Below are 22,042 nucleotides of genomic sequence, written 5' to 3'. Positions count from 1 at the left end.
ACTTTGTGCTCACATAGGGAATTTCCAACTCTTAGACCAGCATCAATATGGCTTTCGGAAGGGGCACAGAACTGAATCGGCTCTCACTCACATTATGGATGACATTTAAAAAATGCTTATGCGGAGGACAGTTGGACCTGGAACAGGGGTGGGGGGTGGGTAGGCGGGGGGGTGGCGGGAATGGGGATATAAAGTTTGGATGTTGTTCTATTTTATTTTGGACATTACTACGAAGCTCTGCTGCAGACCCGGTCGACGTGGCCATTACCTTGTCATGGTGTTCAGATACTCCGAGCCATCACCAATGGTATTTAAGAGATCTTCTACCCGCACTTGAACTAATTGCCGGAGTCAGCGAAACACGATTGACTAAGCATTTTGTCCTTCCTTGTTACTGTTTTGAGCTATTGTTAAAAGCTGCATCAACGCTGGCTAGGCCGAATGTTGACGCGGAACCAGCTCGTAAAGCATGTTGGAATATCAGATTGGGTGTGCAGCGCAATAAACAAAATTTAAACATAAAAAATGCTTGACCAAAATGAATCCTGCCTCCTGATCCTCCTGGACCTTTCCTCCGCATTCGACACGGTTAACCATGATAACCTTCTAGCCATTTTGAAGAATAGGATAGGTTTCTCGGGTCAGGTGTTACAATGGTTCACGTCCTTCCTCCGCCACAGATCACAAAGAGTCAAGGCAAACCACTCTCTTTCCCAGCCCTCTCCAGGACTCATGGGTGTCCCCCAAGGGTCCGCCACATCTCCTATCCTCTTCCACCTTTTCTTGGAACCATTAGCTAATTCACTAAATTCCACGAACATTCTCTTCCATATGTATGCGGACGATACGCAACTCTATTTGAAAATCTCATCCTCGGATAACATCATCTCACTCAACACTACCCTAACTTCTACTCAAAATTGGTTAACTAAGAATCATCTCCTGCTCAACACCTCCAAAACTGAATTCATGATCATCTCTTCTCCGAACCAATTCCAATTCCAATTCCAAAAATTCTTTATTTCGGCCATATGGGCCATAAAAGATGCAATAAAAGTACAATACATACGTTTAAAATACAGTATTAAATACATATAAAAAGGTCTCAACTGGACCAGCGAGGAATAGAGGGTGCAGGGCAGTACCAATTCAGAGGGACATTTTCTTTCTGATTAACCATGCTGCCATTAAGAATTTAGATACGGCAAACACAATGTGGCCTAGAGTGCTGGTTTTCATAACCCTGTATGCTTGTAGATACTTCCTGAACCCCAGGTTTCTGCAGAGCGGTGCTTTCCAGTGTTTCCTGGGTCTATGGTAGACATGGCATACAAACATTATATGGAGGTCATCTTCCTCATGGGCGTTGCAGCATGGGCACAGTTTGTCACCCCCTTTGGACCATTTACAAGTAAATGTTTTAGTAGGGAGTGTGCCGAACCTCCATTGCACGAACAATTTCCTCGCCAGAACAGGAAAGATAAAATCCATGAAGGGTTCAAAAACATAAGACTTTTTGGATTCCATAAAACGTGCCGTGAGGGTGCCACTAATGTGAACATTTTCCATAAGAGACAGGTTCTTATTCTTATACATTTGGGTCAGGGTTTTGCGGGTAATCCTTTGGCAACCTTGAGCTGGATCGTCCCATAGGTCTGGCAAATTCATACTGAGCAATTCATTCTTGATGAAAGCGAGCCAGGGGATTTTACTGTTGCCGTTCAGGCTCATTACGTGAATAAGGTCCTGTCTGTAGTGGTGCAGTTCGTCAGTGGACCATAGCCGGTGCCAGAACTTCACGGGCTTTGACACAAGCTCTTCAGCAATAGAGGGAAGACCCATGTCTAGTCTTAAGGGCAGAAGTGGCGTGCCTTGCGGGAGACAAAGTAGGCGTCTTAGAAAACTGTTTTCCACTCCTGCCAAATCTTTCCCTGCTTTATGGCCCCATAACTCACTGCCATACATGGCTGCTGCCTTGGCTTGAGACCTATATGTTTCCAGGGCCGGGCTTAAAGGCTTAAAGGTGGAATTGTTTGCCACCTTCAGAATTGCACCCGATAGCTGGGACAGTTTTACCCTTGATCTAGCTATCTGGCAGTCCCATGAGAGGTTTTCCTGGAGTGTTACCCCCAAATATATAAAGGTCGACACCCTCTCAAGGCTAACGGTTCCCAAGGTGGGGTTGGGTCTGGTTTTGATGGGAGGATTGAAAATCATGAACTTGGTCTTTTCTGTGTTCACCTCCAACCCGTGTTGGCGACAGAAAAGGCCAAATCCGTTCACGATCCTCTGGATCCCCATGGGGGATTTGGAAAGCAGGAGGGTATCATCAGCAAACATTATTGCTGGAACCCTCCTGCCTGCCAGGAGTGGGGCATCATTGTCCTTGATGTTATCTAGGTGCAATATAACGCTGTTAATGAAAAGACAGAACAGGGTCGGTGCCAAGACGCAGCCCTGCCTGACTCCTCGGTGGACCGGAAACCTGGACGAGAGCTTGCCATCCCTCCCACATCTCACTTGTGCATAGTTGTTCTCATGCAGCCTGATTATAATGCTGAGTAATTGAGGGGGTACTCCTAGCTTTTCCAGAACCTCCCACAATTTCCTTCGTGGGACTAGATCGAAGGCTGACCTCAGATCCACGAAGACCATGTATAGCCTTCCCCCCTCTAACGTCACCGTCTTCCAATAGAGGAGGAGGAGGCGGAAGATCTGGTCCATGGTGGACGTGTTCTTTCTGAAGCCAGCCTGGAGGGGGCTCATGATGTCGTTATCCTCCACCCAATCCAGCAGATGGTTAAGAATGAGGCGCGCAAAGAGCTTTTGGGGTACATCTATTAGGCTAATCGGCCTATAGTTGGCCGGGAGCAGAGGAGACCCCTTCTTATGAATCGGTATGATCTCTGCCCCCAGCCAAGAGCCGGGGATCGCCATACCTCCTAAGATGGCATTAAAAAGAATAAGGAGGTAAGGACCCAAAATATCCGGATGATGCCTAAAAAGATCCCCCGGTAACTTATCCAGCCCCGGCGCCTTCCCCAACGTTAAGTGCTCCAGAGCAGACACCACCTCCCCTAAAGAAAGTTCCAGGGCCGAGTCCGGGGTACTTGTGGGCACTGGCAAGACTCCGTCTGGCCAAGTAGTAGTGTCTTGGTAGAGTGCCCCAAAGTGAGCCTCCCAAAGCGAGGGGGCGATGTTAGGTTCAATTGCTGTTTTAAGTTCCCCCATCCCATTATTTACCAAGGTCCAGAATTTCCTAGAGTCTCTGGCTTTTAGGGCTTCATGGAGGTCGTGCCAGTGGTTCCAATCCCACTCGGCCCTTGCATTGGCCATTACTGCTTTGTACTCCCTCCTAAGGTCTCGAACCTTGTCCTTACTTGACCCCTCCTTGATTGTGGCAATGAGCTCAGATTTAACTGCCCTGCAGGAGGAAGTGTACCAAGTGGGGGCACGGGTCTTTTTCTTTCGGGTTGGTACCACCGGATGGAACACCTCTGCCAGATCCCTCACTAATTCCTGGTGAATGCTACCAAGTTTCTCATTATATTCTGGGGTTCTTGGTTCATTTAAAAGCGCATCCACCTCCTTGAACCTAGGGAGTGCCAGACCGTATAACTTATTAATGGCATCTTCTGAGCTCAAGAGCTTTCCCCATTTGACCCGACGCCTATTTGTTGTGAGGAGGATATCCCCCTGATCCTCTCCGCCAGTTTCGGCGGGCAGGCCCGCTAGGGGCAGGGGATGCTGGATGTTTAAACAGAGGGCATTGTGGTCGCTGTCTGACCTATGTATCACCCTAAAGTCGAGGACTTTTGGCCACAGTGTGATGTCTAGCATTATATAATCTAGCGTCGACTCATGGCCCTTTCTGTTGAAAGTACACACTGAGGGGGTATCGGAAGGAGTACGACCATTACAAGCTCTCAGTGCGAAGTTCAAGGTGAGGGACGTGAGTTGTACTGCTAGAGGGGACCAGGCTTTGGGGTAGGGCGAGGACGAGGGTGGGACCCCCCAGTAGTCATCCTCAGCAGTGAGGGCACCCTCCAGTAGACCTTCCAAGGGTTCAAAATGACAATTAAAGTCCCCTCCCAGCACTACCTTGTAGTCTCCTGGCAGTTGGCCCAGGAAGGAGGACAGTTCGTTTAGGGTGGGTGATTCGTTTGGCGCGGCAACTGGTCGCGAGTAGACATTAACAATGGCCCACGATGGTTTGCCAGGCCATGTGAGCAGCACGCACTGGATGTCCTGCGAAGACGTATGCATCTTTTCCGCCTGGCACCCAATGTGACTCGCTATCCAGATTGCCAAGCCTCCAGACGGCCTCCCCCTCCCACTCCATTTAGCAGGGATTTCAAATATTTCGAACCCTCTTCTGGTTTGAGGTTCCCTCGCCCATGTCTCCTGGAAAAGGAGGATATCACTAGCACCTAACAGGAGGTCCCACTCCGGTGTGCCTTCCTTATTTGCAATCCCTGCCACATTCCAGGAGAGAATTCTCAGCCCTGGATCTTGTGGTAGTGTGCCTGGGCCTCCGGTGGAAGGTGGTACAGTGGCTGTGGGGGGGTTAGAGTCTTGCGGGCCATTGTTAGGAACCGGGGTAATGGATAATGCATCCACCTCCACTGGTTGTAGACTATGACCAATCTCAGTATTAAATGATGGCCCTAGTTGGCCCGGAATGTCATCCAGGGTACCCATTCGTTCTTTGGCGGTATCCTGTGGGCCACAATCAATTACAGGGACAGCACTCAATCCCCCCCTACTTAGAACCCCACCAACTAGCTTTTCAGGGCTGAGTGGAATCTCCCCCGTTTGTGGTCAGTCCACTTGATCTAGACAGGAAAATCTATTGTGATGTATGATATTGCCCGGAACAGGAGGTAAATAATGCTTTGGCCTGTAACGTGAGCCATCTACAGCAAAGCCTACTCTAGTCCACCCCTGCTCCCTCCCCACCTCCGTGTTACAAACATTTGGGTAGAAGTGTGAGAGAGGTACTAATTCGATGGTGGACTTATCAGGCCTTACAAGCCAGTTACAAATATAGGTGGCGACATGTGGGCTTTTGAAACTGACAATGATACAATCCCCTGCCCTGTTCTTTGGGGTAAAACAAATCCATGGGATCCTTCTGACCATCAAAACCTCACCTTTCAAGTTCGGGGGAAGAGGCCTGTTAATATTAAGCCAACTTATGACCTTGTTGCGTAAAGAGTCCTGTGGCTCCCTTGTGTCACCGGTGAGCTCAGGCACTCCCACCATGATTGCCGTGTACGGTACTGCTTCTGGGGGCAGGTTAACCACCCTACGCCTATCATGGGGGCGAGTGGTATGGCCAGTAGAACCGTTGGTAGAGTTCTCATCTCCCATCGGTTGAGACGCTGGGGGTGGCTTAGATCTCCTGGGGGCAGGAACAGGGGGCCTTGGCGTTAGAGATGGCAATGGGTGCGTTTGGGGGGCAGACGCACCGTTTTTACTGCGCAAGTCCAAATTTGAGACCTGGGTGGTTAATGCAGAAGACGACGGTCTGTTCCCAGACGTCTCCCGGGGAGCTGTTGGAGCATTTAGAGCCAACCCAGGGCTGTTCCTTTTATGAATGTTTTCTATGGCCAAGAGTCTAGCCTCTATGGTATCCAGTTTGTCAGAGAGAGGGTTCAGCAAGTTCTTGAGTATGTCTGTAAATGAGCTAATTAGCATGTCTGTGCTATTAGGGGTTGCCCCACCAAATATGAATGGACCCGGCTGCAGTGGTAAGGCCGTAGTTAATGAAGGACCTATATGATCTGACCTAGACCCTGGTGAAGTAACCTCAGGGGAGGCCGAGATGTCTGTACTAACATCCAGATTTTGCTCGGTTGTATCAACTTTGGCCCTCTTTGCCCTTTTTAGTTTCCTAGACCTTTTCCTTTTTGGTGGTTGTTCCACTCCACTATTTACAGGCTCTGTGAGGAGAGCAACCTGGCTCACTTCCTGCGACTCTGATCCCAAGCTGACCACATTAGAAGAGGGGTCAGCGATCCCAGATGGCCGTGGGGAGTCTCTATCCCTCTGAGAGTTTGATGGAGTTCTTAGCTGCTGCAGGACCGACTCAATGGTCTGATCGATACTGTCCATGAGTGACATATGGGTGGCGTCCAGTAGTATAGGGGTACTATCATCAATAGAAGAGTCCGCGGAATCCAATGTCACATTTTCAGAGCCCATCTCCAGGTGAGTGTCCAGCACAGGCTGGCATTTATTTGCTAGAGCACTGGCCTTAGGGAAAAAAAATTCCAGTGTACTTGAACACTGTTGTGCAGTTTTACTCCTTGAGACCCTGGACGCCATAATACAGTTGTACAGGTAAGGGCCGTAGGACAGGGAACGTCAGAGGGGTGGCCCGGTCCGGTCTCTACCGACCTCTAACGGCCTACAACGGCCCGCTCTTTGCCCGGTCTTCGCCCCGTTCTCCGTCCCGCGATGCGCGTAACCAGGGGCTCTTATGAATGGCAGGGGGGCGTGGCACTGGGAGGGGGCGCGGCGCGGGCGGGAAGAGGAACCAGCTGGTGATGTTTAGCAGGAATGCTGGTCCTCGCAGTCCCGCTCGCCGTGCCTCTCACCTCCTCTGCGGCCAACCTCCAGGGGCACAGTCACTCCGCCCAAGGGTCCAGGGCAAGGTAGGAACTTGTAAAGCTACTCCTGTAGCGTGCTGCAAAATTCCCGGCAGAAGAGTCTCTCTCGAGCGGCACCCGCGAAGCGGAGGCCGCGAGAGGTGAAGTACGCTCAGGCGGGGGGCGTGGCACTGGGAGGGGGCGCGGCGCGGGCGGGAAGAGGAACCAGCTGGTGATGTTTAGCAGGAATGCTGGTCCTCGCAGTCCCGCTCGCCGTGCCTCTCACCTCCTCTGCGGCCAACCTCCAGGGGCACAGTCACTCCGCCCAAGGGTCCAGGGCAAGGTAGGAACTTGCAAAGCTACTCCTGTAGCGTGCTGCAAAATTCCCGGCAGAAGAGTCTCTCTCGAGCGGCTCCCGCGAAGCGGGTGCCGCGAGAGGTGAAGTATGCTCAGGCGGGGGGCGTGGCACTGGGAGGGGGCGCGGCGCGGGCGGGAAGTGGAACCAGCTGGTGATGTTTAGCAGGAATGCTGGTCCTCGCAGTCCCGCTCGCCGTGCCTCTCACCTCCTCTGCGGCCAACCACCAGGGGCACAGTCACTCCGCCCAAGGGTCCAGGGCAAGGTAGGAACTTGTAAAGCTACTCCTGTAGCGTGCTGCAAAATTCCCGGCAGAAGAGTCTCTCTCGAGCGGCTCCCGCGAAGCGGGGGCCGCGAGAGGTGAAGTACGCTCAGGCGGGAGCATGGCACTGGGAGGGGGCGCGGCGCGGGCGGGAAGAGGAACCAGCTGGTGATGTTTAGCAGGAATGCTGGTCCTCGCAGTCCTGCTCGCCGTGCCTCTCACCTCCTCTGCGGCCAACCTCCAGGGGCACAGTCACTCCGCCCAAGGGTCCAGGGCAAGGTAGGAACTTGTAAAGCTACTCCTGTAGCGTGCTGCAAAATTCCCGGCAGAAGAGTCTCTCTCGAGCGGCTCCCGCGAAGCGGGGGCCGCGAGAGGTGAAGTACGCTCAGGCGGGGGGCGTGGCACTGGGAGGGGGCGCGGCGCGGGCGGGAAGAGGAACCAGCTGGTGATGTTTAGCAGGAATGCTGGTCCTCGCAGTCCCGCTCGCCGTGCCTCTCACCTCCTCTGCGGCCAACCTCCAGGGGCACAGTCACTCCGCCCAAGGGTCCAGGGCAAGGTAGGAACTTGTAAAGCTACTCCTGTAGCGTGCTGCAAAATTCCCGGCAGAAGAGTCTCTCTTCTCCGAACCACATCACCAAGCTAGACCTTTGGCTGAATCACCTCACTGCTTTCAATTGCACCCCTCTCATCATAGACTCTCCAAATCTCTCGAAATCACCCTGGACAAGCACGTGAATATGAAAACTCATATCAGCAATATATGTAAGGGAGCTAATCACTTGATGAGGACACTTAGAAACAGCAAACCATTCCTTCCACAAACTGATTTCAAGCAGGTGGTGCAAGGGCTTGTCTTGCCGAGGCTAGACTATGGCAGTGCTACGCTCTGTGGCCTTCCCAAATACACACTGGCTCCACTAAGGGCATCACTGAACGCGGCAGCCAGATTGGTTACAGGCACCAAAAGAAATGATCACATATCCCCAGTCCTAAAATCTCTTAAATGGTTGCCCTTACGAAGCTCGAATCCAGTTAAAGATTGCCGTTCTGGCACACAAAGCCCTTCACTTCAAAATACCCAGGCACCTAGCGCAAAAGCTTGAATTATCCTGTGGTGGTAGAGCCTCAAGAAGCGCTAACACCTTCCTCTTGAAAGCACTCATCCTTCGCAAAAAGAGAACTTTTCACCGAGCCTTCGCCGGCCCTGCCCAAAAGATATGGAACTCTCTTCCACTGGATGTACGCAAAATCTCCTCAAAGACGGCTTTCAAACTGGAAGGCAAAAGATTCTTAATGAATAAATTCTTATCTTATTTGGGCTAGGTTCACCTGCTCGAAGTCATTGATCCTACAAGCATTCTACCATCTTTTGATACTGCTAGTTTCTACAGCAGAGTGTGCCCCCTTCCTAGCCTGCTATAGACATGTTTATTGTATGACTCTCTGTGACTCAATTGTCCTATAATTATGCAATCATTCTTGTTTCTTATTATTACTTGTTATCGATATTGCATTTATGTCCTTCCTTCCACCGTATTGTAAAGTGCTCTGATATCCTTTAGCATCATGTTTGTGCTATATAAAACTTTATAAATGAATAAAATAAATAAATAGTTGCGCACCAGAGTGGGAGCAAATGGCTTCCAGGACTGCTTTGAACTGGACTATGCACAGTGACACCATATGTGCCCCTCATTCAGACTATCAGGCGCTGGCAAGCGCACCCACTCAGCCCTAATACACTAAATCCTGTCTGGGAGGTGGTCACACCTTCCTGTGACAGGATGCCTATTGTTCTACCTTCCCCTGCTCGAGTTTGGCTCAGCAGCAGGGGGGCAGAAATGTGTCTCTGGTCGGCAGCAACCTTTTTCTGCTGTCCGGGACTAGAAGGCCGGTACCGGGAACACTGAGAGCCAAACGGAGGGCTTTTCCAGTGCTTGGAATCATACCTCCCACACCATTGATGGTGTGAAGGTATGATTTCAACATGTGTGATACCATTTTGTTACCCCTCTATATAGTATATGGCTGCTTCACTGACAACCTGCTAGAATGGAATCCGTAGGCTGCAGGGGTATCCTGCTCATGCAGGGGCACCCTCTCACTTAGAACCAAGCACCCTGCCTTCAGGATTCTAAAGGTATGCTATAGGGGGGACTTATAGGTTTTAAGTTCAGTGACTCTTGGGTATAGTAAACCTATATCTTTAGTAAGTGGTGCATGCACCAACTTACACAGGCTGCAATGACAGGCATGTACCTCTATTTTGAATGGTCTCTCATGGGTGGCATAATACATGCTGCAGCCTATGGGAGACCCCTGGGGCACCTATGCCCTGGGTACATGGGTGCCATGTACTAGGGACGGACAAGGGTACCCCAGTATCCAATCTGGGATGTACCTAAGTACTGAACACAACAATTTAGGGAGAAAGCAGATAGACTGGGGTCCTGATTAGCAGGATCCCAGTCAGACTAGTCATAAACAACATCACATCAAGCAAAAAGAGGGGGTTACCATAAGAAGCAGATCATACTTTCCTACACCTCTGGTAGGTAGCAATTGGGTAGACAACCACATCTTATCTCTTGTATAATATTCAGGAGCTACCATTCTTTTCTTACTGATCTTTCAATATCTTCTTTTGAGATTAGTGGTTAGAACCTCAGGAACTGGTCTTAAGATGGGAAAAATATTAGTTACTGCAGGTGCCAAATGAAAGGGTACATATAGTTTGAGAATGCAAACCATATAAAGTGAGAAGGGGGAATACGCAGTGGCAGAATGAACAGCGTTGTTATATGAAAACTCTACTTAAAGCAAGAGTATCTTTTTTTTATTGAACAAAAGCAGAGTGATTGATCAGTTGGCAGTCATTGAATTACAAAAGTGACATAGAAGGCATACATTACAGCAATATATTAGTTTGATTGCGGGAAGGACCAGTCCTGGCCATTGTCATATCAGCTGTAGGGGAGCTACAGAGCGCGCCTCTATAGACATTCCAATAACCCCATTTCTTATCCCATTTCTTAGGACATCCCCTGACCTTGTATATAGTTTTTTCGGACAGCATGCATGTATCCATTGCAGCGACCCATCTTACCAGGAGTGTTTTTTTTGGTGAGCCCCATTGCATTGCTATCTCACGTTTTAAGAAGAGAAAACCCAAAGCCGCCCACTGCTGTTCCAGTTCAGTGAGATCCGTGGGGTCCCACACATTAAGGAGTCCACCTTTTGAAGTTAGAGGGACAGATTTTCCCAGTGCATCAGACATCTTCCGGGTCGCTCGCACCCACAAGTCTTGAATCATCGGGCAGCCCCATATAGTGTGGTAAAATGTGCCTACAAGCCCACAATTACGGAGACAGAGATCGGCCGTGCGTCTACCAATTTTGACTAGGAGGGGAACAGACATGTACGTTCTGTGTAGTATCTTTAATTGTATAAGTCTAAACCTGTGGTTGATAGCTGACTCACACGGGGACATCAGTGCCGCCCGCCATTCATCGTCTTCTAAGGGCCCAATGTCACCCTGCCATTTGTCCCGTAGGAGCTGAAAGGAGTTAGGCATGTTATTACTTAGCTTGCGGTAGGTGTAGGATATCGACTTGGTCTGGAGGGGTTCTGATAGTAGTCTGTCTTCGAGGGGTGAGGATTGTGGGAGAGAAGAGAGATCAGGGACATTAGTGAGTATGGCATATTTGATTTGGAGGTAGCGGAAGGCCACAGGGTGGGCTAAAGCATATTTCTTTTGAAGCCCTGGAAACGTCAGTAGTTTGCCCTTATGGATCATGTCTCCCAGTGTAGAGATGCCGATCATGTCCCATTTATCAAAACCCTGATAGTGACATAGGGAGCCAAGTGTTTGCGAGGTCCAGAGCGGAGTAGCTAATGTGTAAGTGTCAGACCAGCCCAAGCGTTTATTTGCTCGGTGCCAGATTGCTAGTGTTTGTGTCATCGGGCCTATATAGCGATTGAGGGAGGGCTTACCATATAAGGCACCAAGATAACCCTCTCGGCCTGTCTGATATCGTTCAAGGTGAAATGCAGGGTTGGTTGGCGGACCATAGAGCCATGAGTTGGTGGCAACCAGTTGGGATGCCCAGTAATAAAGTCGCATATTTGGCAAGGCAATACCACCATCGTACCACCCCTACGTGAGCGAAGGAAGAGCTATACGGGGAGAACCACTGTCCCATAGGAGGAGGCGGAGGTCCCCTTCCAGTGCACTAAAATAAGAATCGGCAATGGGAAATGGGCAATTTTGTAAGGCGTACAGAAAGCGTGGAAGCGAAGCGCAACTATTTTAAAAAGGGCTGCCCTGCCTGGGAGGGACAGAGGCAGTGATCTCCAATGAGATATATCATTATGGAGTCTATGTAGTGGGCCCTTCAGGTTACGGTCATGGAAGACTTTAGGGTCTGGGGTGATGAAGATGCCGAGGTACTTGAATCCGTCCTGGGCCACAGTGATCGAATAAACCTTTGGGAGGGGAGGGCGCGGGCCATGCAGCGCGTACAGTACGGATTTGGACCAATTTATGGAGAAGCCCGAATATTTGCCAAAATTGGTGATGACGTGCTGATAGAGGTTTTGGGGGAGGAGGTGTAGACGAGAATGACGTCTGCATATAGTGAGATCTTATCAAGTGTATTGTCATTCCACCGAAGGCCTCTGATAGAGGCATCAGCTCTGACCCAATGGGCCAGTGGCTCCAGGGTAAGTGCGAACAATAATGGGGACAGGGGACATCCCTGCCAAGTTCCCCTGTGTAGTGGAAACCGCCTGGATGTGTGACCATTGACGTAGACTTGTCCCCAGAGATCAGAGTAGAGCAATCGGATCTACTGGATAAAATTCGGACCGAAGCCATAGCGGCGTAAGACCTCGAAAAGATAAGACCATTCTATGGAGTCGAAGGCGAGTGTGGCGTTGAGGGAGAGTATAGTTGCGTCTTCTTGAATATATGGAATTCTACTCATGACGTTGTGAACTCTACGGAGATTAAGCGCCGTGTTGCGGCCTGGAAGGAATCCCGACTGGTTATCGTGAATTAAGGACGGGAGGACTGTCACAAGTCTGGTGGCGAGAAGTTTCGCCAAGATCTTCACCTCAGAGTTAATGAGGGAAATCGGTCTATAAGAGCTGCAATCAGCAGCTGGTTTATTAGGTTTATGGATTACAACAATTGACGCTAACCTTTGATCGAGCGGCAAGATTCCGGCGTCTCTGCTCTTTCAAACATTGCCTTCAAGTGAGCGAGTACCTCACGTGCCATTCCTTTCAGAAATTCAATAGGGACACCATTAGGGCCCATAGCTTTACCCGACTTTATGGCAAATAGTGCATTTCCAATCTCCTCCGTTGTGAGGTCTGGCTCTAATTCTTTCATGTCAGCCTAAGAAAGTGTGGGCAAACGTATTTCATGTCAGAGTAGCTTAGACTCCTCAGCGGTATATTGTGCCCTGGCCGTGTACACCTCCTTCAAATAGTCAGCAAAGGCCTCCGCTATCTCTTTGGGGTCTGTGACAGGAGAATTGTCTGGGCCGGTCAGCATCGGGATCTATCTAGAACCTTGTTTGCGTGTTTTTACAGCCATGCCAGCATCTTACCTGCTCTATCACCGAGTTCATATACTCGATGGCCAGTTTTTAGAAGCTTGGCCTGCGCCTTCTTCAAGGCTAGTGCCTTATACTCAAGTTGTCTCGCTCGGAGTCGGGTTGCCATCCCTTCTGAGGGGTTTGTGTTATGAATCGATTCTAGATGGACTAGGTCCGCTTCGGTCTGGATTAGATGTTCACTCTGTTTGTGTATATAGCCAGTCTTGAGAGCTAATGCCTTCCCTTTAATTACGGCCTTATAGGCTTCCCAGATAGTTATGGCCGACTTCACAGAGCCGACATTTTCAGTAAAATAATATTCTGTATGTTCTAGCAGGTAGTCTTTTATGTTGGGAATTTGTAGGAGCCATGGGGTTATTATTATGGGACCTCTGGATCTTTGGCGGTGGTATGTAAGTTCTACAGTAAGTGGGGAGTGATCAGAGATACCCCAGGGGAGTCCCTTAGGGTGACGAAAAAGCTCTATATCAGTCGCTGGAGAGAAGAGGTAATCTATGCGTGAGCTACTATTGTGTGCGTTAGAGTAGTGCATGAAGTAGGAAGTAGTCTGGTGAAATGTACGCCATATATCTTCGAGTCCAATTGCTTGCGTAAAATCTAGGAGATCAGAGCCCTGCCTATGTGACGGACATTGGGGGTGCCGATCTAGTGCGTCATTTATTGTCATATTGATGTCACCCCCTATAAGCAGGTGCCCTTGCGGGAGTTCCAGTTTGAGTCGTTTCAAAGTCTGCAATGCATCCCCTCCCAGAGTTGGTGGAATGTAAACTGAAATAACATTTAACTGTTTTCCCTCCCAGATGGCCTCCACCACGGCAAAGCGGCCGAGTGGGTCAGCCCATGTCTTCGTACATGTTAGTGCAATATTTTTCCGAACTAATATACCAGCTCCTCTGGATCCGGAAGTAAATCCTGTGTTTACGAGTAAGTTATAACCTCCTCGGTGTAGTGCCTGACATGTGTTACCCATCAAATGTGTTTCTTGGAGGAGAACCAGGTCAGGAGCGTGGCACTTAAGATATTGCATCACTATCCCTCTTTTTACTTTACTACCTAGGCCATTCACATTCCATGTCATGAGAGAGAGCGTCTCAGTCAGGGGGGGTGTCATGGCGGCTTAAAGAATGGAAGACATTCACGGAATATAGGCCTAAGGGCCCCAAGGTGTCTCCTAGAGTCAGTGGTGAAATTGAACCGGCCAGGGGTGGAATCTAAAGGAGACCAGAAATGTCCCAATGTCGAGTATGGAGTGCCTCGCATGGGCTCAGAGTGCTGCTTAGCATGCCTCATGTTCAAAAAGACTCTGCAACATGTAAACAGAAACAAAACCAAAACCAAAAACATAACAGATTTCCCAACTATCCACCTCCCTCCCATCCCACCCCCCCTCCCTGCCCCCCTGCCCGCGGACTTTAAACTATCCACTCCCCAACTCGGCAGAGTTCCTGTCTCCCTCCCAAACATTGGTGGGGTGTGTGGAGAGCCTTATAAGCCCTCGCCCGAGGTCTATGAGAGTACATGCATTATACAATACAAATCAATTCGCAACGAAGTAGTCTTCTACATATTACAATAAACAACATTAGAACCTGATGATGGTCTTCCCAGTGTCCAATCCGGAGGAAGGGAAGCAGAAAGATTAGTCTCCAACAGTATCGGAGTGAGTTCAAGGCAGCCAGGGAACATCACTGGTCATCCTGAGTTCCGTCATTGGATCCTGGCCAGAGAGGTCAGTCGAGGCTCGGCGATTATTCGAAAATGTACCTTGTTGACGCCAGCCCTCGAGCCAGTCCCAGACCTCCTCAGGGGACATGAAGAACCATGTCTTCCCCTCCGATTCCACTCGTAATTTGGCGGGAAACAGCACAGCGTATGTGATACTCTTGGCTCTCAAAGCTTTTTTGACCTCAAGAAAACTTCGCCTTCGCGCTTGTACTTTCATCGTGAAGTCGGGAAGATCATAATTTGGGCATTCTCCAGTTTCAGGGGTGGTCCCGCTCGCGCCGTTTGGAGGATGACATCTCGGTCTCTGAAGTTGAAGACCCAGGCAATTATAGGGCGAGGAGGAGCTCCCGGTCTCGGTCTACCCCTGGGACTCTGTGTGCCCGCTCGATTGAGAAGTAGTTAGATAGTTGTTTGGGCTGGAGATATTTTTGGATAAGGTTCTCGAAAAAAGAGGTCAGTGGCCGGCTCCTCCATCCGCTCCGGGACTCCCAGGATGCAGAGGTTGTTGCGACGTGCGCGACCTTCATAATCATCCAGGAGGGAGATCCCCCATTAGCTTTTGTTGTTTTTGAAGTTGGGTTACATGCTGTTGGAGGGTGGAGGTGTCGTCAATGAGTGCTGTGGTCTTGACCTCTATGTCTTTTACTTTGCAGTCCATCTTGCGTAGGTCTGCACGCAACAAGGTGACCTCTATGTTCACCGAGTCTATACGGGTCTCTAGAGAGGAGCGCACGCCGGCTTTCGCCTCCATCACGTCCTCCAGTGTGGGCGATTTTGTTGCTGGTGGGGGAGTTGCGTTTTCAGGGTCCACGTCCGAGTTTGCTTCCTTGCTTTCTTCCCTGGAGCCCCACGAGAGCTTGTTGATCTGCCTTGGTGTAGAGGGTCTGCCGCCCTTATTAGAAGCCATCTTGTGGGTCAATTGGCACCTCTTAATACGATGTCACCGGCCGAGATGCAGGCAGCGGCCAGGGAATGGGGCAATATCACCATAGTGGAGTGGTTGAGCAGTCACCCCATTGATTAGAGTGTTATCATCAGATTGTTCCAAGTGTAGGAGCCAACCGGGGGTATGTCAATTTGAGGGGATTACGGTAGTGGGAGAGTCAGGGTTGAGCACTTACTGCGCTATAGGCCGGGAGTTGTATGTAGGAGTACGTCGCATCAGAAGAAGACAGGTAAATCAATCAAAGAAGTGCAGGCCTCGATAAGCAAGTGCATTGGCGTAGGGGAGGGGCCCACGGGACCAGACACTCCACCACCGGGCGCCAAGATGTCCAACTGGCGCCCACCGGGGAAAAAAAAGGAGGCAGCCACTCCGGGCCGTCACCTCCAAAAGCAGGTTCAAAGTCCGGACCGCGTCGCCCTGGGGGCTAGGTGAGTCACCCGTAGCGGGTGGGAGACCAGTGGGCCACAATAGAGAAGGCCTTGATCCTCGAATGTCCCCAGGGGCGCTGTCGCGCCAGGTTGTGCAAGGTCGTTCCTCGGAGTCAGCAGGGGGGGGGTCGATATGGGAAGTACCCCGCAGGGGCCACACAGCAGTGGCCTTCCACGGAGCACACTCACTGCATTCAAAGGCAGGCGCCAACACGGGCCGATTCGATGCAGGGGGCTCTTCAGGTCTGTGATGTGAGTAGCGTGCAGGCCCAGAAGTCGGGGCGCTGTGCGGCCTCCGCTCAGATAGCCCCCACTCCTCTCGCCTCGTCGCGGGGGCCCCTGGATATCACGGAGCCCCCGGAGTTGCGGAGCAGGCAGTAGAAATGCTATTGGTGAGTCCGGTAGGCGCAGGTCTCTTCAGGGCTGTGATGCAGGCAGCGCGCAGGCCCAAAAGCCGGGTCGTCGCCTGGTCGTCGCGGAGACAGCCTCCACCCTTCACTCCTCGTCGCGGGGGCCCCTCAGCACCACGGAGCCCCCAGAGTTGCAGGACAGGCAGCAGGGGCACCTCTGGTGAATCTAGTAGGCACGGGGTCTTAGGTCTCCAGAGCGGGCCGCATGCAGGCCTAGAAGCCGGGGTGTTGCGCAGACGCCACCCCGAAGCTCAGATCGGCGACAGCCCCTCTCTTCATGTCTCGTCGCGGGGGCCCCCCCAGCGACAGAGAGCGCTCCAAACCTTAGGGCAGCAGCAGGGACACCCCAGGCGGGTTTGACAAATGCAGGGGCGCTCAAGCAGGGAAGCAGGCTTGGCAGCCACGTAGTCCGCCTCTAGGCTCCAGGTCGAGGTACCGCAGACGCCACCATCTTATCAGCCTGCTGGGAAGCGCACTTTTCCGAGCTAGTTTCTCTCGCCTCTTACACCCAATCCTCCGTCGTCGCCACCAGAATGCGGACCACCAGTAGACAATGGGGACCTCTCGATTATAGGGGGTCCCACACAAGGAAACAGATCAGGTTGGCAGATTTCTAGGGCGAGGGCCAAGAGCAGCTCCAGCAGGCGACCATCCCTTCGGCTGTTGGCCTCGCCCCCGCAAGAGTATCTTTTAATTATCCCCGTTCTAATATATATTCAGCCTAGACACTGCCTGAATTGTCAATAATAGATAGATACTTGAGGCCATAAAGAAAGCTGCTTAGTAGATTTAACTCCCACAGGACTATGAACTAAAGTCTGATTATAAGGATTCCCTGAAGTGTCTTGTGTCACTATGAAGCAATTTAATAAATAATGTTCCGTAAATGTAATCAAATTAATGCTATATTGGTAAATCTCATTGAAACAGTACAGCGATGGTAAAGAAATGATTGGTACTCTATTTACAACATGGACATACCTGTCCCAAATAAATCCACTATTTCACTTGGCTCTCTCGTCTGGTTATAAATTATTTGTATTGTGTATTTGTGTTGAGAAAGGGCATTCAGTGATGACCAGTACAACGTGTTTCGAAGGTCTAACAAGGAGAACCCCTTCTGGATGGCCTTTTAAACACTGGACCTTTTAGCCAATTTGGGAAATGTCCTTCAAAAAATGTACCACTCTACTCACTATTTTTCAAATGTTTCTCTAGAGAAGAACCTCTCATCTCCTCCAAATACTCCTTGTAAAATATGAGGTCGATCTCGTTGCTCGCTTGTTTAATCCACTACAGTTCTTTCTGCTCCACCACATAAAAATGTTACCATCCACCACTGCCAGGCAGGTAACAGTGTGAGCATCACACACGTTTTGGAGTGGAGGGGGTGCATTTGTCATTTCGGGGGATTATGACCTTGGGAAATCAGGCTTTTACTGGCTGGCACAGATGGTAAAACGTAATAGGGGTAAGTAGGCGACAGGGGAAAGGAGAAATTGAATGGGGGCATGAAACGCCTCTGTGGAGGGTTTTCCTGGAGAGCAGAGAGAGGACACGTTAGAGTGACATGTGGGAAGGACGAGTCACCACGAGTCAGCACAGGGCTGCTAGGGGAGTGCAGTTGAGATTTGACCTCTGAAGGGTAGAAGAAATCAGAAAGTTTCGGAGCAAATGGCAAAATTAAAACATGACTTTGGCACTGGTAGAGGACACGTAGTAACTATTAAAGGCGATGATGGATGAAAGTGTTATTTTCGTATTTATTTACGGTTGTTTTCATTTATTTCTGTAAAATAAGCCATGAACCTTTTAAGTAGGAATTATTATAAGGGCATGGCGTCACTTCTTGTGTCGTCACTTCCTGTGTTGGCATTTGTGAATTGCTCATGATAACTAGAGCTCCCACTATTTTCCATAGGATTTGTACTCTGGGTTTTTAAGTACGGCGGATCGTTAGGAAATTGATTCGTGAGGATGGGTTATATTAGTTTCTAAGTCATGAGCAAGTGTTGTTAGTATGGTAGTGTGACCTTTCACACTTAAAGAAGTGTTTGTCGTGTTTGGTGTCACCTCGCCCGTGAATTCATGTACGGTCTCAGGGAACACAAAAGGCTTATTTCACTCGTGAATTCTGCAGGGGTCACTTTGAAGACAACATTCCTTAATATTCGTGTTTTCTCCCCGTCGGGGGAATGGTAGGTCTGTGGTACAAACCTGGACAGAAAGAAGGAGCTCACGTCCTTCGGTGTGCAGATGGTACTGGGTGATCTTGGGTCACGCGCATCTGTATACATTCCAACGTACTCACCATGACTCATCCTGTGATCGTGCATCGTGATGTGTGTAGGTTGTGAAAAAAACTTAAGCGCGTGTCTTTGGGATTCACGAGCCCACACCTAGCGGCTGAATGCTGGGTTTGCCACTACGAATTCTGCCTAGTCTTGATTCTATTACAGGACCGGAGGCTTCAGATTATGCTTCTCTTTCATTTACTGTAAACTCACAGCAGCCAATAAACATACAGTTTATCAAAGTTAAACTACATTAACCATCATGCTTGGCCCAAGCCACGCCTCCTTAGCCCTACAAGAGCCCTGGTAACAGTCCCAGCTTCCTCTTTCTTTGCTGCTCACAGCAAGAGATAAGTGCTATGCTCCCATTACTCTTACTCTTACATTGCTATTAATGCTTGACAGAGTTTTTGTGTACATTTATATTTGATTGTTTTACCTTAAATCTGGTGCTTGTATGCGGTTTGACCGTTTGTTTGACGATTTGCTTTGTTGATTGCCTTTTAGTGCAGCGACGCGCTTTCGCGCTCTGGGACCCGTTTCTGGGTCGGCGGTTACAGCCGCGTTAGGGGCGCTGCTGCGCTCGTGTTTGGAGCCTCGCTCCGTGTCTCTCGCGCTTTGCGCACCTGTACAGCCCCGCCCTGCGGGTCACTCGTTTCCTCAGCCGGGCTCCTCCGGTGCCTGAGGGTAGGCGCAGGGCTCTCCCTAATCGCCCGAACGCCCAAACAGAGCCGCGAACCACACGGCAAGCGCGTGCAGCCCAATCCACGTCCATTGGGCTATCCCTAGTAGGATTTGGACTCGGTTTGGCTGCACACGCTTTTAAGCTCGTTCCCACTGATTTTCACCGCGTTTTTTGGCTAGAGCTGGTGGAGGAGACGCCTAACTGGCTGTAATCAACAGTTGCCTTATTTACGCTCTATATATTGAATTTACTCGGCTCTGACGCCCACTGGGCTGCAATAATATTTATACAGCTTTGCTGAGGGGGTCTGGTACAGGACATTAGTGTGTATTTTGTGTGCAGTGGGGCTGACCCCCCCTCTTACTCCCCTAGTGTCTACCTCACTTCTGTGGTGTACTTCCCACTGTGTTCTACGATGGAGAATTGGGTATATTTTGCTGCAGTAGAGGACTTGGACGCTTCGGTGCAGGCCTCAGTCAACAAGGCTGTCGAGAGCACAGTGCCTTCTACTGTGCATCAAGCATTGGCAAAGGCTCTTAAGCCTATTACAAAACAGTTAGAAAATTTTGCAAAACGGCATGGCTTCACTAAAGACAAGTCCACTAAGAACACTCCACCAGCTACGCAGGCAGGCAGCAGTGACCAATGGCTACATTCAAGTGCTTTACAACCCCTACCAGCATCTGGGCAGGCACAGGCTTTGCAATTCCTACCAGCATCGGGGCCGGAACATGGCTACTCTACAGGGGCCAAGACCAAGAGCAAACAAAATTATGCAGACACTGACACTACCACCACGACTGGTACTGATACCACTGATACAGACGAGGAGGCTCCACCGAAGAAGAAGGCAAAAAAGGCCACACCTTCGGCGTCCGCCCCGGTAGTTAATACGCCATTCACGTTCAATCCTACGGAAATAGTCCATCCCAGATCATCTGACTGGGTCCCGGCCACAGCCGTGGCAGATTACCTGCAGGAGAACCTCAGGAAAGGTTTTGACAAAGAGGTTCGTAATCGTCTACGCTCGGAGTGCCCTCGACCTGACCTGGCCCACAAAGTGGCAGAAACTCCAGAGATCGACGTTAGCCTTTTAACATTTTTGAAAAAGTTCGCCAAGGACCCGAAGAAGGGCATCGACCGCGCCTGGCGCGGCTGCCAGGATAAAATGCTGGACGTGGTAGGCCCTTTGGCAAAAATCCTTGAAGTGGCCCTTCAAGCCAAGGAATCCAACGTTCCTGTGGACCCAGATATCCTGGCTGGATGGACCCAGCGGGCCATCTGTTTATTAGGAAACGCTAATTGCGCACTATCTACAGAACGGCGCAAATCGTTACTTATGCGAATGGACTCAAACCTGACTGAATTGGCATCCGCAGAACCAGGTCCCTTAGCCGAGGGTAACTTGTTTGGAGACCGCTTTGTGAAGGACGTCTCCAAATATGTGGGGACATTCACATCGCTAGACAAGGCTCAATCTGGAATCAAACGAGTGTTCCATCAACAGGTTTTTAACAGGGCCGGACGAGGTCGGGGCCGCTCGCCAGGCCGCTTCGCCAACCAAGGTCCCCCCAGAGGCGATTACGGTAGAGGTCGAGGAGACTGGGACTCTACCAGGGGTGGTACTTTCTACCCCACAAGAGGCAGATTCCACAGAGGCAGATTCCAAGGAGGTGGCAACAGAGCAGGCTTCCACACCCAGAACTCTTCAGGTGAGCACAGTCGATTGTTTTCCCTTTCCACTGGGGGGTCGCACGAGACACTTCTTTCACAATTGGGCTCTTCTGACCCAGGATGCATGGGTCTTACAAACTGTACGGGGTTTTTAGCTAGAATTCTACCAGACTCCTACACAGACGACAGGTCAGAGAGCTCTCCTTTTTTCCCAACAAGAGAGAGCCTTTATAGACAACGAGATAGAAGAATTGCTTCACAAACAGGCTATAGCAGTGTGCAATCGTGATCCGCACGGGTTTTGCAGCAATATCTTCCTAGTCCAGAAGAAGGGAGGAGGTCACAGACTTGTGTTGAATTTAAGGGAATTCAACTACTTCCTAGTATACAATCATTTCAAGATGGAGGGCATCCATCTGTTGGCAGATCTGCTCCGGCAGGGCGACTGGTTGGTCCGTTTGGATCTCAAGGACGCCTACCTATCTATTCCCATTTACCCTCCCCATCGCCGATTCCTGCAGTTTCAGTGGAATACTCGGCCCTTCCTTTCGGGCTTTCCTCGGCTCCTTGGTGTTTCACCAAGGTGATGGAGCCGGTAGTCTCCCACCTTCAGGAACAGGGCGTACGGTTGATAATCTACCTGGACGACATCCTGATCATGGCTCAAAGCCCGGATCTAGTGTCGCAGCATCTGCAGACAACGATTTCGTTGTTCCAGAATCTGGGATTTGTTATAAATCAGACAAAATCCGCTCTGATTCCGTCGCAAACGACAGACTTTCTAGGGTTTGTGATCAGCTCACAGACAGCTCAGTTGAGCCTTCCGAAGTCGAAACTGAAAGATATAAAGAAGGAGATCAGTTCTCTTCTCAACAATCAGATGGTATCTCTCAGGACGGTTGCCAGGATAGTAGGTCTATTGGCGTCGTCAGTACAGGCGATATTTCCGGGGCCTCTTCACTACAGGGCCCTGCAGAGACTGAAGATACAACACCTCCAGAGAGGGCTAGCGTACTCGGACCTAGTGCCGTTGTCACAAGAGGTAA

At 50.3% G+C, this 22,042-nt stretch overlaps 1 protein-coding gene across 1 annotated transcript; it reads left to right on the top strand.

Moving 5' to 3' along the window:
• Window positions 1–19,737: 19,737 nt before the first annotated feature.
• Window positions 19,738–21,285, top strand: LOC147707825 (uncharacterized). Its single transcript, XM_086925674.1, has one exon. The coding sequence runs from the start codon at window positions 19,738–19,740 to the stop codon at window positions 21,283–21,285; it is 1,548 nt and encodes a 515-aa protein (XP_086781800.1).
• Window positions 21,286–22,042: the final 757 nt, after the last annotated feature.

The sequence above is a fragment of the Lissotriton vulgaris genome, chromosome 6 (assembly GCF_964263255.1).
Source record: "Lissotriton vulgaris chromosome 6, aLisVul1.2, whole genome shotgun sequence".
In the NCBI taxonomy this organism is placed as follows: Eukaryota; Metazoa; Chordata; class Amphibia; order Caudata; family Salamandridae; genus Lissotriton; species Lissotriton vulgaris.
Note: the sequence above shows the minus strand (reverse complement) of the source record. Positions and strands in the feature narration are given on the sequence as shown.